The 17,578-nt window shown below is 41.4% G+C and overlaps 1 protein-coding gene across 1 annotated transcript; it reads right to left on the reverse strand.

The window, feature by feature from the left end:
* Positions 1–4,200: 4,200 nt before the first annotated feature.
* Positions 4,201–9,352, reverse strand: LOC128231022 (uncharacterized). The gene is made up of 2 exons (XM_052943447.1): positions 9,299–9,352; positions 4,201–4,842 (listed from the first exon to the last, which is right to left on the reverse strand). The coding sequence occupies exons 1-2, from the start codon at positions 9,350–9,352 to the stop codon at positions 4,201–4,203; spliced, it is 696 nt and encodes a 231-aa protein (XP_052799407.1).
* Positions 9,353–17,578: the final 8,226 nt, after the last annotated feature.

Genomic DNA, 17,578 nt, shown 5'->3' on the forward strand with positions numbered 1-17,578 from the left:
AGCAAGCAGACACGGCATCGACAGCCCCTCATCCTGGCATAACCTAACTAATCATACACGGCATCGACAGCCCCTTGTCCTGGCAAAACCTTACCAAGCAGACTCGACACCGAAAGCCCTCGTCCTGGCATTATCTTACTAAGCAGGCACGACATTGACAGCCCCTCTTCCTGGCAAAACCTTACAAAGCAGTCACGACATCGACAGCTCCTCGTCCTGGCATAACCTAATTAATCATACACGTTATTGACAGACCCTCGTCCTGGCAAAACCTTACCAAGCAGTCACGACATCGAAAGCCCCTCGTTCTGACTAAAACTAACTAAGCAGACACGACATCGACAGCTCCTCGTCCTGTTATAACCTTACTCAGCAGACACGACATCGACAGCTCCTCGTCATGTTATAACCTTACTCAGCAGACACGACATCGACAGCTCCTCGTCCTGTTACAACCTTACTCAGCAGACACGACATTGACTATTTTTATGATGTGCTCATATATTGGAATAAAACAAGTACAACTGAAACATTTGTACTGACACCAATAGCCCCTCGTTCTTACATAACCTAACTAAGCAGACTTGACACCGACAGCATCTCGTCCTGCTATAACCTAACTAAGCAAAATTGACACCGACAGCCCTTCGCTCTTACATAATCTAACTAAGCAGACTGGACACCGACAGCTCCTCGTCCTGGCATAACCTTACTAAGCAGAAACGACACTGACAGCTTCTTGTCTTGGCATAACCTAACTAAGCAGACTCGACACCGACCGCGTCTCGTCCTGGCATAACCTAACTAAGCAGACACGACATCGACAGCTTCTGGTCCTAACATAACCTTACTAAGCATACTTGACACCGACAGCTTCTCGTCTGGCATAACCTTACTAAGCAGACTTGACACCGACAGCGTCTCGTCTGGCATAACCTAACTAAGCAGACTCGACACCAACAGCTTCTGGTCCTAACATAACCTTACTAAGCAGACTTGACACCGACAGCGTCTCGTCTGTCATAACCTAACTTAGCAAAATTGACACCGACAGAGCCTCGTTCTTACATAACCTAACTAAGCAGACTCGACACCAACACCGACAGCTTCTGGTCCTAACATAACCTTACTAAGCAGACTTGACACCAACAGCTCCTCGACCTGGCATAAACTTACTAAGCAGACACGACATCGACATGTTCTCGTCCTAGCATAACCTTACTAAGCAGAACCGACACCGAGAGCTCATCGGGCTGGCATGACTTTACTAAGCAGATACGACATCAACAACTCCTTGTCCTGGAATAACCTTACTCAGCAGACATGACACCGACAGCCCCTCGTCCTGGCATAACCTTACTCAGCAGACACGACAGAGACAGCGCCTCGACCTGGCTTCACCAAACTAAGCAGAATCGACCGTGACAGCTCCTCGTCCTGACATATCCTTACTTAGCAGACTCGACACCGACAGCTCCTCGTCCTGACATAACATTATTAAGCAGACACGACACCGACAGTTCCTCGTCCTGACATTTCCTAACTCCGCAGAATCGACATCGACATTCCCTTGTCCTAACGTAACGTTAATTATTAAGCAGACACGACACCGACATCCCTTCGTCCTGACATTACATTACTCAGTAGCCACGACATTGACAGCCACTCATCCTTGCATAACCTTACTCAGCAGACACGAGATCAACATTCCCTCGTCCTGGCATTACCTTATTAAGCAGACACGAAACCGACAGTCCCTCGTTCTGATATAACATGACACAGTAGACACCGCATTGACAGCCCCTCGTCCTGGCATAACCTTACCAACCAGAATAAACATCGGCATTCCCTCGTCCTGGCATAACCTTACTAAGCAGAATCGACATGCACAGCCCCTCGTCTTGGCATAGCCTTACTAAGCAGAATCGACATCGACAGCCCCTCGTTCTGGCAAAGCCTAACTAAGCAGACAAGACACCGACAGCTCATCGTCCTGGCATAACCCTACTTAGCAGATACGACACCGACAGCTCATCGTCTTGGCATAACCTAACTAAGCAGGAACGACACCGACATTCCCACGTCCTGGCATAACCTTACTAAGCAGACAAGACACCGACAGCTCCTCGTCCTAGCATAACCTTACTAAGCACACTCGACACCGACAGCCCCCCGTCATATTATAACCTTACTTAGCAGACACGACATTGACAGCCCCCCGTCCTGGCATTACCATACTAAGTAGACACGTCATCGACAACATCACGTCGTACCATAACCATATTAAGCAGACACGAAATCGACAGCTCCTCTTCCTAGCATAACCTTACTAAGCAGACAGGATACCGACAGCTCCTCTTCCTACCATAACCTTACTAAGCACACACGATATCGACATTCCCTCGTCCAAGCATAACCTTACTAAGCAGATACGATATCGACAGCTCCTTGTCCTTGCATAACCTTATTAAGCACACTCGACACCAACAGCTCCTCGTCCTGGAATAATCTAACTTAGCAGACACAACACCAACAGCTCCTTGTCCTTGCATAACATAACTAAGCAGAATAGACATCGACAGCTCCTCGTCCTGGCATAACCTTAGTAAGAAGACACGACACCGACAGCCCCTCGTCCTGGCATAACCTTACTTAGCAGACACGATATTGACAAACCCTCGTCCTGGCATAACCTTTCTTAGCAGACACGATATTGACATACCCTCGTCCTGGCATAACCTTTCTTAGCAGACACGATATTGACATACCCTCGTCCTGGCATAACCTTTCTTAGCAGACACGATATTGACAGCCCCTCGTCCTGGCATAACCTTACTTAGCAGACACGATATTGACAAACCCTCGTCCTGGCATAACCTTACTTAGCAGACACGATATTGACAAACCCTCGTCCTGGCATAACCTTTCTTAGCAGACACGATATTGACAAACCCTCGTCCTGGCATAACCTTTCTTAGCAGACACGATATTGACAAACCCTCGTCCTGGCATAACCTTACTTAGCAGACACGATATTGACATACCCTCGTCCTGGCATAACCTTTCTTAGCAGACACGATATTGACAGCCCCTCGTCCTGGCATAACCTTTCTTAGCAGACACGATATTGACAAACCCTCGTCCTGGCATAACCTTACTTAGCAGACACGATATTGACATACCCTCGTCCTGGCATAACCTTTCTTAGCAGACACGATATTGACAAACCCTCGTCCTGGCATAACCTTACATAGCAGACACGATATTGACAAACCCTAGTCCTGGCATAACCTTACTTAGCAGACACGATATTGACATACCCTCGTCCTGGCATAACCTTACTTAGCAGACATGACATTAACAGCCCCTCGTCCTATTATAACCTTACTAATCAGACACGATATTGACAGCCCCTCGTTTTGACATAACCTTACGAAACAGAATAGACATCGACAGCCCCTCGTCCTGGCATAACCTTACTTAGCAGACATGACATTAACAGCCCCTCGTCCTGGCATAACCTTTCTTAGCAGACATGACATTAACAGCCCCTCGTCCTATTATAACCTTACTAATCAGACACGATATTGACAGCCCCTCGTTTTGACATAACCATTCTGTTTGGGGCAATCACGGTAAACACGTCGTGTAGCTTCTTTTCCTTTATTTTTAGTAATACATAGAATAACAAAAAAATAGTTACGTTACGTTAGTGTTATACATTTCGCGCGTTACATATCTCCCGTACCTCTAGGTACGTCGCGCCAAATTCCCAACATTCTCACGGCCACGAATGGTTTAACGTCCACTACTTCCAGCGGGTATAATTTCACTATAGGCCAAGTGGTTGCCCCCTTCGATGTGCGTATTTGTGCGGGCCTCGTAAATCCGTCATTTCCGGTAATGAGTTCGTCTACAACTGCAAGGTCCCACTGAACCTAGGTTTGAAATCGTATTAAACAATCACAATGTCTCTCTGTGGATCGTCTGGGGTTGGGTTCCACTCTGGTATTCCCTTAACGATGTTAAGTATTCGTGTTTCCATCGGCGCCAGTAGTGGTCAAGTAGTTGTGCGTGTCGTTTCGATCGACTTGTAACATCATCCCGGTCACAATTTAAGACTGTGTTGTTAACCTCTGTGTTGGCAAACGGTAAACAGGTCAATCTTCGTCCGTAGAAAAGGTGTGAATGAGTGAGCGATTACGGGTCATCTCTAGATGAAGACACGTACGTAAGCTGCCGGTCGTTCATCATAGCCTCCACTTCTGTTACGACAGTCTGAAGCATTTGAAGATCAATGGAGGCTCTACCAAGGATTTTCTTTATCGTTGTCTTGGCAACACCAATGAGTCTCTCCCACCGTCCTCCATACCAAGGTGCTCGTTTTGAGATGAACTGCCACTGTGTCCCTTGCTGTGCAATTGCTGTTTGTAGACATTGAGATGAGCAAAGTCGCCGTATCTGATTTGCGGCAGCTTGATAGGTTGTGACATTGTCTGATATCATCATTCTCGGCAAGGATCTTCTGCTCACGAATCGTCTGAATGCCAGAAGAAACGATTCTTCGGTGAGGTCAGGAACAATTTCCAAGTGGACAGCCCGGGTGCTGGCACACGTATACAAACATATGTAGGCTTTGTGCTGTTTTCCGTCCTTTTCTTTGACGTGTAACTCCCCTGTAAAATCTACACCAGTAACGGAGAATAAGGGTTCATCACTGACCCTTGCGGCTGGAAGTGATGGCAGGTCTGGTGCACTGTATGATTTCCCCGTAACTTTGTTACAGGTGACACATCGCCGCAGGATAGTTCTCACGTGTTGTCGATTGGATGGAATAGAGTGCTATTGACGTTACAGTCTGGACGGCTCATACGTGTAGTTGATTACAATGAACGTATACAATGGCCAATCTAGCAAGGTAGCTCTTGGCGGGTAGTAGATAAGGGTTCTTGGTTGTCTCTGGTAACGGGGCATTCTGGATTATCCCACCATAACGAATGCATCCTTCATCTTTGTATAATCGCAACTGTCTAATGATTGATTGGCGTTAAGTTTTCGAAACGAGTTCCTGTATGACGTCACGATAATGCTGAAGTTGACATTTGCAAATCAATCGTCGTTCGGCTTGTCGAAGCTCGTATGTAGTTAAAGGACCGCCACTGCGATGAGCACGTGCTAATTATCTGCAGTTATTAATAAGTCGCAACATGTATCTTGTGACTCGAAGGAACTTCCGGTAATTACTATATATGGTTATGTTCATTATGTCGTCGAGGCCAGTAACGAACACTTCATTGTGTGTATATTAGGGATGCAAACGAATATTCAAATAATTGAATATTCGATCAAACGTTTGGTATTCGAATGTCAAAATCGGTATTCGAATTTTGTATAATAAATAAAATAATAAACCTTTTGCCTCCAAATGTGCTTTTTGTTATTATAAGGAGTGACCCCTTATGCCAGAGGCGTGAATGTGATGACAATACACTATATCCGCGTCATATGTCAATTAGGGATACATCGTCGGCGTTTATAAACAGTGCCTGTAATTTTACGAAAACTGGCTAGTAGACAAGTGACATCAAATAACTTTCAATATGTTTCGTTAAATTCAAATGACCATGCCAATAAATGATTTACGGCATCGGCCGCCACAGCAATGTGTTGTCTTGGCTGCAATATTGCTCAAATCGCCTTGATGTTATGAATGACATTTTCTAGTTATGTGCTAAAAAACTGTTTTCCATGCTTCGATATAACATCCGTGCTTTGAAATGTAATTGTATATGATAGCGTTTTATGATATATTCCCTGTATTGTTATAGAATAGATAAGTAAAAAATCTTCTCTTTTTTTCGTTTTATTATTTTACTATTTTCCCGAGTTGGGTTGATTTTCCAAAGGCTATATTTAGTAGAAGTCAATTCCAGAACGGCAGAACAATCCTGAGATGCGGTTCGCGGCATTCAACCGGGAATTTACGATCTTCCCCTTGTTTACAAATATTAATGCAGTGGAATGGAAATTAGTATTGAAGTTGTTTTTTGTATGTTCAAAATCTATTGCTAATTGTTTGATTGTTTTTCTTCTGAAAATTGGGAATTTCAGTGGCTGAGTTTGAGAAAAATAAGGGTCCGTCGCGTGAACCGGCTACGACGAGGAAGGGTTAATTTAAGGCACCGGCTATTACTACAGTGAATACTAATAATAGTTAACTGCACTTCTAAAATATTAATTTTGGTAATCGAATATTTGAATATTCGATCGAAAGAATTACCGAATATTCGAATATCAATTTTGCCATTCGTTTGCATCCCTAGTGTATATCCATCTTCCATATCCATCTCGCGTTACGTCGCGCCAAATTTCCAACACATACTAAGCAGACGTGACACCGACAGCTCCTTGTCCTTTGCATAACCTTATTAAGCAGACTCGACACCGACAGCATCTCGCCCTGGCATAACCTTACTCAGCAGACACGACATCGAAAGCTCCTCGTCCTTGCATAACCTTACTTAGCATAATCGACACCAAAAGCCACTCGTTATTACATAACCTAACTAAACAGACTCGATACCGACATTATCTCATCCTGCCATAACCTAACTAAGCAGACTCGACACCGACAGCATCTCGTCCTGGCATAATCTTACTCAGCAGACACGACAACGAAAGCTCCTCATCCTGGCATAACCTTACTTGTTCGGTTAGCGCAGTGGTAAGCGCACTCGCTTCTCACCTAGGCGACCCGGGTTCGATTCCCGGCTTAGGCGCATGTGAGTTTGGTTTGTGGTCACCAAGCCGGACAAGTGGGTTTCCTCCGGGTACTCCGGTTTCCCCCACAACACAAGACCACACTCTCGCGTAAAATCGTGCCAACGAGAGTGATTAATATAATGTTGAAATAACTTGTTTCACAATCGTTGTAAAATAAATATGTTTAAACTAATAACCTTACTAAGCAGACTCGACACCGACAGCATCTCGTAACGGCATTACCTAACTAACAGCTTCTCGTCCTTGAGTAACCTCAGTAAGCAGACACGACACCGACATTCCCTTTTCCTGAAATAACCTTATTAAGCAGACACGACACCGACAGCCCCTTATCCATGCATAATCTTACTAAATAGACTCGGCATCGACATAGCCCTTGCATAAACTTACTCATCAGACACGACATCGACAGCCTCTTGTCCTGCAATGACCTTATTAAGCAGACGCGATATCTACAGACCCTCGTCCTTGCTTATCCTTAAGCACACACGAAAACGACATTCCCTCGTCCTAGCATAACCTTACTAAGCAGATACGACACCGACGGCTTTTTGTTCATGCATAACCTTACTAAGCAAATACGGCACCGACAGCTCCTCGTCCTTTCATAACCTTACTTAGCAGACACGGCACAGACATGTCCTCTTCCTAACATAAACTTACTAAGCAGACAAGACACCGACAGTCCTTCGTTCTTGCAAAACCTTACTAAGCAAGCAGACACGATACCGACATCTCCTCGTCCTGGCATAACCTAACTTAGCACACAACACACCGACGTTCCCTCGTCCTGGCACAACCTTACTAAACAGAAACGACACCGGCAGCTCCTTATCCTTGCAAAACCTTACTTAGCAGACACGACACAGACATTCCCTCGTCCTTGCATAACCTTACTAAGCAGACACGGCACCGACAGCCCCTCGTCATGGCATATTCTGACTTAGCACACAACGCACCGTCATTCCCTCGTCCTGACATACTCTAACTGAGCAGACACGACACCGACAGCTCCTCGTTCTAGTATGACCTTACTTTACAGACACGACACCGACGGCTCCTCGTCCTTGCATAACCTTACTAAGCAGACACGACACCGACATTCCCTCGTCCTGACATAACCTTACTAAATAGACACGACACCGACAGCTTCTCGTCCTTGCATAACCTTACTCAGCAGACACGAGATCGACAGCTCCTCGTCCTGGAATAATCTTACTCAGCAGATACGACATCGACTGCCCCACGTCCTGGCATAACCTTTCTAAGCTGAATACACATCGACAGCCCCTCGTCCTGACATAACCTTAATCCTTAATAAGCAACTCGACACCTCACAACTCCTTGTCCTGATTTTACCATACTTAGCAGAATTGACACCGACACCCCCCCCCCCCCCCCCCTCCTCCTGTCATAATCTAACTAAGCATATACGACACCGACAGCCACTCGTCCTGGCATAATCTAACTAAGCAGACTCGACACCGACAGCTCCTCGTCCTGGCATAACCTTTTCTAAGCAGTCACGACACAGATAACTCCTCGTCCAGGCATGACCTTAATAAGCAGACTCGACATCGACAGCCCTTCGTCCTGGCATAATCTTACTAAGCAGACACGACATCGACAGCCCTTCGTCCTGGCATAATCTTACTAAGCTGGCACGACATCGTCATTCCCTCGTCCTGGCTTAACCAAACTAAGCAGACACGACACCGACAGACTGGCCCTGGTACTGGTATAACTTTAAATAATGAATAGGGATATATATAATTGAATATACAAATATACAAATATATATATATATATATATATATATATATATATATATATATATATATATATATATATATGTATATTCAATTAACGCCTTGGGCTCGGCTCAGCAAGGCAGGAGTTCATTTGGATTTTTGAACTACATGTTCGTTATAAGTACTCAACCAAAATATATATACGAAACAAAGATAATACTAGGTGCATTAATCTGTGCTGCAAAATAGTTTATTAAATTACGAATGACTGTTTTGTCTGATAGTTTGCGTTTCATGAATGCACAATTAATACATTGATCTTATAATTTATAAAAAGAATATGTCTTTAATTGGCAATAAAAAGATCTTCACTATGATTTTTTCAATAGCGTTTATGAAAAAGCATGCACTTTATACATTTGATTGTGTACTTATTGTTTGAACGATTGTCACACTCAGGTAAACACAAGGTCTTGCATAATAGACTCTTGCAAGAGGAAAGAAATTCGCAAGACTTGAAAGCATATCGATTTCGACTTACTTATAAATTTATCCCGCCTGCACATTTGATTGTGTACATTTAAGGAATATGCAAATCGAATCAAAAGGATAATCATGAAGAAGATTTACGTTTTCTTTGTGCTTTGTTACATAAATTTCCGTGTCGTTCGTGGAAATGGAACTACAGGAACGTCTTACGACACACCAGAGACCGGATCGCTCGAACCGAGGTTGACGATAGAGAATGACTTTCACGGCCATACCTTCCTGTCCAACTGTAGCTTGGTACCAGTCATTTCCGACATTGGCGACCACATAGCGAGCTTGGTATCAGCGGATTATCAGCTAGTCAAAATACATCTAAATATAAGCGGAAACCTTGGACCACTAAATGCAACACTACCGGGATACATATATTCGCCATTGTCATGGATATTGGCGACCAGTACCAGCGGAAAGGCAATGTTGATGCTGCAAGAACCGTTCGAAGCAATGTCTCTTCAGACTCTAAGTCATGGGGTTACTAGATTTCATGTTTCTTTGAACCAGCGTCCTGAACATTGTCTTCGATTTGCGAGTACAGAAGAAGCCGAAAATTCGCTGCGAAAACTGATACTAAATAATTTTAAGTCAGAGACCACCGAGCTTAACGAAAACACAGAAGTGTGTAACAGACACGTGAAGACACATAAAACCGCTGCCAGTTTAGTATACGAGTGCTGTAAACTTACGCTGCGTCACAAGTTAGAATGCTACGAACTAAAGGAATCAGCATGGTTTCGGATTCTTCACATTTCAATCACGATCATTCAAGTTGTTGTTATCGTGTATAGCCCCTATCTGCTGCCGGAGTCCCTGTTTAAAGCAAGATCAACGTTTATTCCATTCATATTCGACACAGAGCCCGATCGGGAGGTAACTTTGCGGATAAGAAAGCTCCATGAGATGACACAGACTATCAAGAACACATTTTCAAAAACTAAACAACATTCTTCAGTACACATGACCAAATTTAAAGAGACACTCAAAAAGCTTCGGCCAAATACATCTCACAGTCTGCAAGTGAAAAAAGTGGTTGTTTCATTGAGACCGAGTAAAATATTGGCAGAGGGACATGCATCTGTAAGTGTCATCTCATTCCTGACATCTTTCTTTGTGAGGTGTCACGTGCGGAATGAGCTGTCTTCCCTCCATGACTGCTGCAAACAAGACATGTTGACGCTGATTCCCGGAAGACATAGGCTCCAATGGCACCGATGTTTACGTATGATAATGATGGCAGTCATGTTTTGTTTCATAGCTCTTCCTTGGTTTCTACGAGTTTTCTTCTACTATTCCCAAGAACTTGAGTACATTGAACTACAGTCGTCTGCTTTCAGTATTCGGAATCTGTCGGTGCCATACTCGGGAAACCTGCTTACGTACCTTTCACCTACGCATACAGGATTTTTTGCCATCTATATTCTACTGACAGTCGAAGCCTTACTGTATGTATGCCTTCCAAATAGCATCAAGCGCAGACTGAAATTTACTGTTAGGAAATGCTTTAGAGATATGCAACAAACAAGGAAACTAGACGTGTGTGGTATGGTGGTAAAAAAGATACTTTGGCCGCTTGAAAGACTTGGGGTCGTGGGATGCCTGTTATTCCCGGTGTGGGCTTTAACTATTCCAATTGTCCTGATATTTCTAGCAGTTGAAGTGTTGCCGACAGTGAACTTGTCTTTGAGACTCCTGATAAACCTGATCTACTATATATTGAGATTGGTATACCCAGGAATTGCTCGAAAGCCAAAAGGAGCGTACACCATTTGGCTGAGAGGACATCTCGACAGCATTATTGTCATCGATGACCATGAAACAAATAAACGTTCAAACAAGGCTATTCACGCTGTGTCTCTTCTTTTTAGTTTCGTATCAATTTGGTGTGTACTGCTGTTAACCGCGATCTGTCTATCCTTTTATGTCGGTTGTGCTGTGTACGTACTGATTGGGTTTATTCTACATCCCGGCGACACCATGAAGTATGCCTCACTTTTCCTATTAATCTGCGTTTACGGCCATGAATGCTTCTCAGGTGCTCGCAGCAAGTACTCAACTTATTGTAAAACTTTGCATAAAGAGATTATAGGATTAGTCGGTGATGAAATCAATAAAGTCGCAGAGAAGACAACAGAACAGCAGGAAAATACTGCTTTCAGAATACCGCCATATTTGAAGCAACAAAAAGAAGAGCGCATGGAACTTGTGGCTGGATCAGAGGGCTATCTTAAGTGGCGAGCTCATCGTTTATTGATGTTTCTAGACAAATCTGATATTCCCTACATCCCGAAAGCATTGTTGTTTGACCTTGCAAAGCTTCCCCACACTTCATGTCCCGGCCCGGTATATCTTCTCTATCTTAAGGGGCTTATTGACTTTATGAAGATACTGATATTTCTCTTCTTCGTGTTTGTGGTAGTTTTTGCGTTCGGGCAAGCATCTGATATCTCATCCGGTGGACAAACGATCGCTGCCCTGGGTAGTGGATTCTTACCGCTAGTGTTCAGGAAATTTTTATTCTCGACACACAGCAGTTTGACAATCGAAAAGAACTTAAACTGGCAAGGGCTGTTTACGCAAGCAACACAAAACTACGCTCAACGATGGAATTTCAACGACATTCATGTATCTGCAGATCGGCCAATGTCATGTGCCGATCTTGCTAGCGAAAATGCAACCGAGGCTTTAGAAGGAGATATTGAATTACTCGAAGAGAGCGCGGCCATTTTGCAATCAGATAAAAACAGAGGCCAATACATAGATGACAATGATGTTGATATGATCGTTGTTGCACACACTAGGCGTGATGGAGAGGAAGAATATGACTTCTTTGTGCCAAGAGTATTGGATGTAAGACAACTTGACAATTCCTTACAACGAGAGGAATCGATTGTTTAGACAGAACATAATGATAGTGAATACCTTTCATGTTTTGTTGCGCGTTGATGTTATCTTTATTGTTTTAGGTGGCGGTTACATATTGTTTGTGGTTGAACAATACTTACTAGTATAAAAAAAATGTTTTGTGAGATATTCTTTGTAAATCAATATTAAGAGCAGGAAAATAACCCGTTCATATTGTTCAACTTACACATTAAATGTTACATGCATTACACTGATTGTGATTGCATATACATGTAGTCCGTTGGTTAAAATGATCATGTTCGATTTCAAGTGCTGTAACCAAACTGTACAAGTATCAAATATAACATCACAATACTTCTTGATATTCGTATAGTGTTTTAATTTTTTCCTTTATAAGTTAAAAAAAAAACGCGTAGCGGGACAAAAATACATGCGTATACCGGCATTGTAGGTTTCCGGTAAACTTATTAATGGGGGCACCTAAGAGCTTTTTCCGGCATAATTAAGACAAAAGTTACATATTTCCTAATCCTGGATGCCTACGTTGAACACTCATCGAGCATAATTAAAAAAAAAATCTTATGAAATATGTATTCATTACATTCCAAGTAAGTTTGTATTGCATTTTGATGGTTATCATGATTTAGCGTTAATTCTTTGCAAAACTACAAGTATGAACCACAAACTTCATATTTAGAGGGAAGACATATGTCACAGTAACTCGTTAGGAGATTAATTTTATTATCTTTTTGAAAGTTCCCGTTTTACAAATACAAGAATGTTTAATCTTGATATATATTTTTTCAATAAACGTGCAAGTTCATTGAAATGTGAAATATTTATGATGATAAGATTCCGATTTAAAATTTGTCATATTTTACATTTTCTCCAATATCCGTTGTAATCATATCATAGAGATGTACCATTCAATGACAATATATATCTATGATAATAATTGTCTTACATTACCAGTCAAACATTGCTTTGCTCTTTTGCCATTTTGTGCTACTTTGTTTTCATATGCTATTTCATGTTGTCGCAAGTCCATGGGCCCTGACTTTGTTGATAGCCTTACGTTTCTCAGAATTGCCTTATAATGCTACATGTAGCTAAACCAAAGGGACAAAAGGACAGGTGGGGTCATTTTGATGAGATGTATGCACTGCATGATCAGTCTAGGCGTTTCTCAGAATTGCGCAAGCCTACAGACCCCACAGAGCTACATATAGCTACACAAAAGGGGGACAGGCTATTGCAGCAATAGACCGGGTGTAGTTTTATTGTGTTTCATTTTCATTTTTATTAGAGAGAATATCGTCCAATCAAAATGCTATAAATTGTTCAAAATGACATATCATTTTTGAAATATATTTTTCGGCTAGTCTAATATTGTCAGATTTCATTTCAATAACGATTCGATGTCACCGGCGGGTGAAGAGAATTGTTAGGGCTCTCCTCTAATGATTGGCGCATGAGAGGTTGAAATTTTCCGATAATACCGTTGTTCTTTTACTGTCTGTTGTTTTACTAGCATAGGTTTTCTGAACAAACTCCTAACTGGTCTTTTTCCAGTTGTGCGTTCTCACGATGGAGAATCAAGCCGTTGTATTAACGAATTTAATGGAGCTGTTGCTTTCAAATTCAAAAAAAAATATTTCTATTTGAATAGTCCTTCTTTCATTCTCTCAAAATGTAACCTTTAAATCGGTATCCTTAATATCCTGGAAGTCGAAAAAGGTTTCTTGACTGTCGGTTCGTGAATTGTACTCCTTAATTTGTCAATATGAAGACACACCTACCGACGCCATTCTCAGCAACAACAAATTGTGGCAGATTAAAAGGTTTAATTAACGCTCATTCCGTGCACATCATAGTTTTTAGAAAAGAAAACAGATAATGTCTATGCACTTTTTTGTCCTTGAAATTGAGCGCACCTGCTCCATCATATTCGTTAAAACTACGGCTTATGGTTCCTATTCATGCAAAGTGGCTCATGAAAGCACACCATACTCTACATCTCCATTGGTAAAAAAATGAACCGACTATTGCCATGACCCATTTCAAAGAAATTTGAGAATAACAGATACCATGTTACATGACTCTGAAAAGAAGATGACTTAAAACTGCCTGTGAACTATGGGAGAGATTAAGATCATCCGTGAGTAAAATGTAACAAACAATCTGGGTTAATCGAAAAGTAAGATTCAATCCTTAAAGTTAAGTGAAGGCATCATTGAAAATGTTGACACAATCGATTCATCGACTCTGAAACACTATTAACCACACCATGCATTGGTAAATACTTCGAAATCAACCACACAAGTTAATTTTGTTTACGATTTATTTCAGCAAAAAAAACTTTAATTCTACAAATAGTCTGAATGAATGCATACATGTACAAGTTCGCTTAAATGATTTGTGAGGAATGTTCTCTTGTAGAAGACATTAAAAAGGCCTTTCTGCAAGTTGGGTACAGCCAAAACATATGGATGTTACCAGATAAATATTATTGAAAGATTGTTAACATGCTGCACCAGCCAATGACATTTGACAAACTTATCGCTTCTACAGAGTGCCATTTGGTGAAGTATCCAGTCCATTTCTTCTTGGAGAAACCATTGAACACCAGCTTTATACATGTGGAAATAAATTATAAATAAGGAAATTTTACACAGTGGTGTATCCAAACGTTGAATAGAGTTCGGCATAAATATTGGATTCCACAAGGAAGAGCTGCAATACGATAAGTGCTGCATTCGTTTCTTGTGTGTCGTCGTTGTGAAGGACGGTCCTTCAAGATAGCCCAAATGCAATCTCATTAAAATCATATCGTGACGTTCACTTCATTTCATTACGTTATGTACATAGCGTAACGTCGTGAAGCGTGTATTGGGGATCTGATTTTAATGAGATTGCCCCAAATGCATCCTATTCCTAAATTACGTGTGTCTAAGTTAACACCCTTTTCACGAATAGGAGATGCTTATTTAGGCACAGAAAATGTAAATAGTTGTGATCAACTTACAAAATGCTGTTTTTTTTTCACATTTCCGTGACTCGTGGAGAACAATGGGAGATAGTTGAGGATTTTTCTGCGAAGAATTAATATTGTGCATTCGCCGGTTAACGCTCAAAGTGAAATCCCTTAAGACATTATAAGTGACAGTGCACTTAACTTTCAAACAGCAAGTGAATGAGTTATATCTGTGTGGAAGGGAATTCTCGCAAATAGGGCTATTCAAGATTACTGTTTAAGTACTAGTATCAAAAGGGAGGTTATCGTAGAACTAGCACCTTGGACAAAAACACTACACATAGGAATGTTTACGTTGTAAAAAATACAAATTTGATGTAAACGGACAAAATGATATACTTGCAATGCACTGAATTTGATTTTGAGACTGAAAACAGTGCATACGTAGCAGGGATTCGAATGCGAAACTTGAAGTTTACATTTAGAATGTATTCGTACTCGAAACTAATGGACGTATAATCATATATGACAGTTCCGTACCAGAACTGATTGTGGATGTTTCGTAACAGTACCAGAATTGATTGTGGATGTTTCGTAACAATCATACAAAGATATTTTGGACATTTCGTACACATTGGTTAATTGACTTTTGGCATTTCCTAGCCACATGGGCATTTACCTTGAAGATTTTATACAATTTGGTGTTGAATATATTCATGGTTGCACTCTCATTTGATATTGTGAGTTAGCCATTGAGGTAGAAGAAAGAAAGTTGGGCTAGTTATATGAAAACCTATATAGGTGTCGTCGTCGGGGTCACGCCACAACTTGAGCCTTTGCCTTTACTAAAAACAGTTCAAGATATTCAAATGAAACTTTATACACATGTTGTCAGAGACAATCATCATCATCATCATCATCATCATCGTCGTCGTCGTCGTCGTCGTCGTCGTCGTCGCCGCCGCCGTCGTCGTCGTCGTCGTGGAACAAGGCACACATGTTCCCAGAGATAGTACATACATGTCAATAGGACTCATATTTCTGGCTTTGATAAGTGTAGATTTTTGTTTCTTGTTCTCCAGAGAAAATATATCATGGAACATTTCATAAGCTCTGAAAGCATTTTGAATACCACGAACACATTTCAATCGCTGATGGGTAGAAAGACAAAGTACAGTGTCATCTTGCCAACCGCCGGTTTTTTGAAGAGTTAACACATTGCTCCAGCTGGATTCATTCAATTGCAGGTGATCTTGTATATGGTCGTTGGAATTCAAATAAGTTAGAAATAGTTCACTTCGGGAATATAATATTTAGTTTCATTTTGAATTGGCCCTGAAGTACATTTATTACATTTATGTGGCGATCATATTGCCATATCTTGCCAATGACAGTAATTATAAACAACAGTATATACTGACAGCAATTATAAACAACAGTATATACTGACAGCAATTATAAACAACAGTATATACTGACAGCAATTATAAACAACAGTATATACTGACAGCAATTATAATCAACAGTATATACTGACAGCAATTATAAACAACAGTATATACTGACAGCAATTATAAACAATATTGAATCTGCAAATATCTTTCCAGATACGTTAAAAGAAGCATTTGTCTTACTTATCTGTTAAAAGTCGTAGTAATTATAGACCCATCTCCATTCTCCAAAGTATTTGAAAAGTAAACAGCTTCTCCTCTGAAAATCTACTTAATACGTACAAACATATTACATCACTTTAAGGTTCCGACAAAATCACTCCTATCAAACTCCACTTATCAGACTAACGGATGATTAGCTGAATGCATTTGATTAACCGTCTCCGTGGCCTAGTGGATAAGCGTCCGCCTACGGAGCGGGAGGTCGTGGGTTCGATCCCTGGCCGCGTCATACCAAAAGACGTTAAAAGTTGGTACAAGTAGCTCCCTTGCCTGGCGCTTGGCATTTAAAGGGTAGTGCTTGGAAAAGTGGTGTACTCAGTACTGGTTTAACCCAGGAAAGTTGTACCCCGTGTATCGGTGCTTTACACCGAGCACGTAAAAGAACCAAGGGGTTTCTTCGAAAAAGAGCTAGGGTCTCGCACCCGGACTTCCTTGTATCCCACCACTGTCTCTTTGAACAGCGTGCTGTCCCTTCAGCAAAAAACAAAGGACCCCGTTGGAAATAAGTGCTTGCACTTTCACGGGTTATCCTTGATCGCAAGGTCTAAAGAAATACATACATACATACATACATGGCAATGCAATTGGAACTGGATTCACGAAAAGCCTTTCATTTAGTTGATCATGACATTCTACTACATTGACTGCAGTTATATCATTTTTCTGAAGAAGCGACACATTATTGAAATTATACCTTTCGAATAACCCCAATTCTACTGTTTTGGAAACATACACTATTACATTATTAAAACATACACATATAGACAACAAGAAGCAGTATGTACAGCACATACAGCATCTAAAAATGAACCTTAAAATACAACGTTCTCAAATAAATAGGACTTCACCTTACACCAATCCATCAGCATTACATTATAAAATACCCAGGAACCAGCAGCAACCAAACAGCCACGACTGTGGCCTTTTTGAAATTGCAGTCGAATTCAGTTTCCATGAGTTCAATTTCCAAGACATCAAGTTATACAACA

The sequence above is a fragment of the Mya arenaria genome, chromosome 4 (assembly GCF_026914265.1).
Source record: "Mya arenaria isolate MELC-2E11 chromosome 4, ASM2691426v1".
Classification (NCBI taxonomy): domain Eukaryota; kingdom Metazoa; phylum Mollusca; class Bivalvia; order Myida; family Myidae; genus Mya; species Mya arenaria.

Excerpts from the sequence above, each read along its gene's own strand:
- LOC128231022 (XM_052943447.1), bottom strand. The coding sequence starts at position 9,352 with ATGTGGTCGCCAATGTCGGAAATGACTGGTACCAAGCTACAGTTGGAC. Across the intron at positions 4,843-9,298 it reads AGCTACAGTTGGACAGGAAG|CACTCTATTCCATCCAATCG; the intron begins GTATGGCCGTGA and ends TAACGTCAATAG.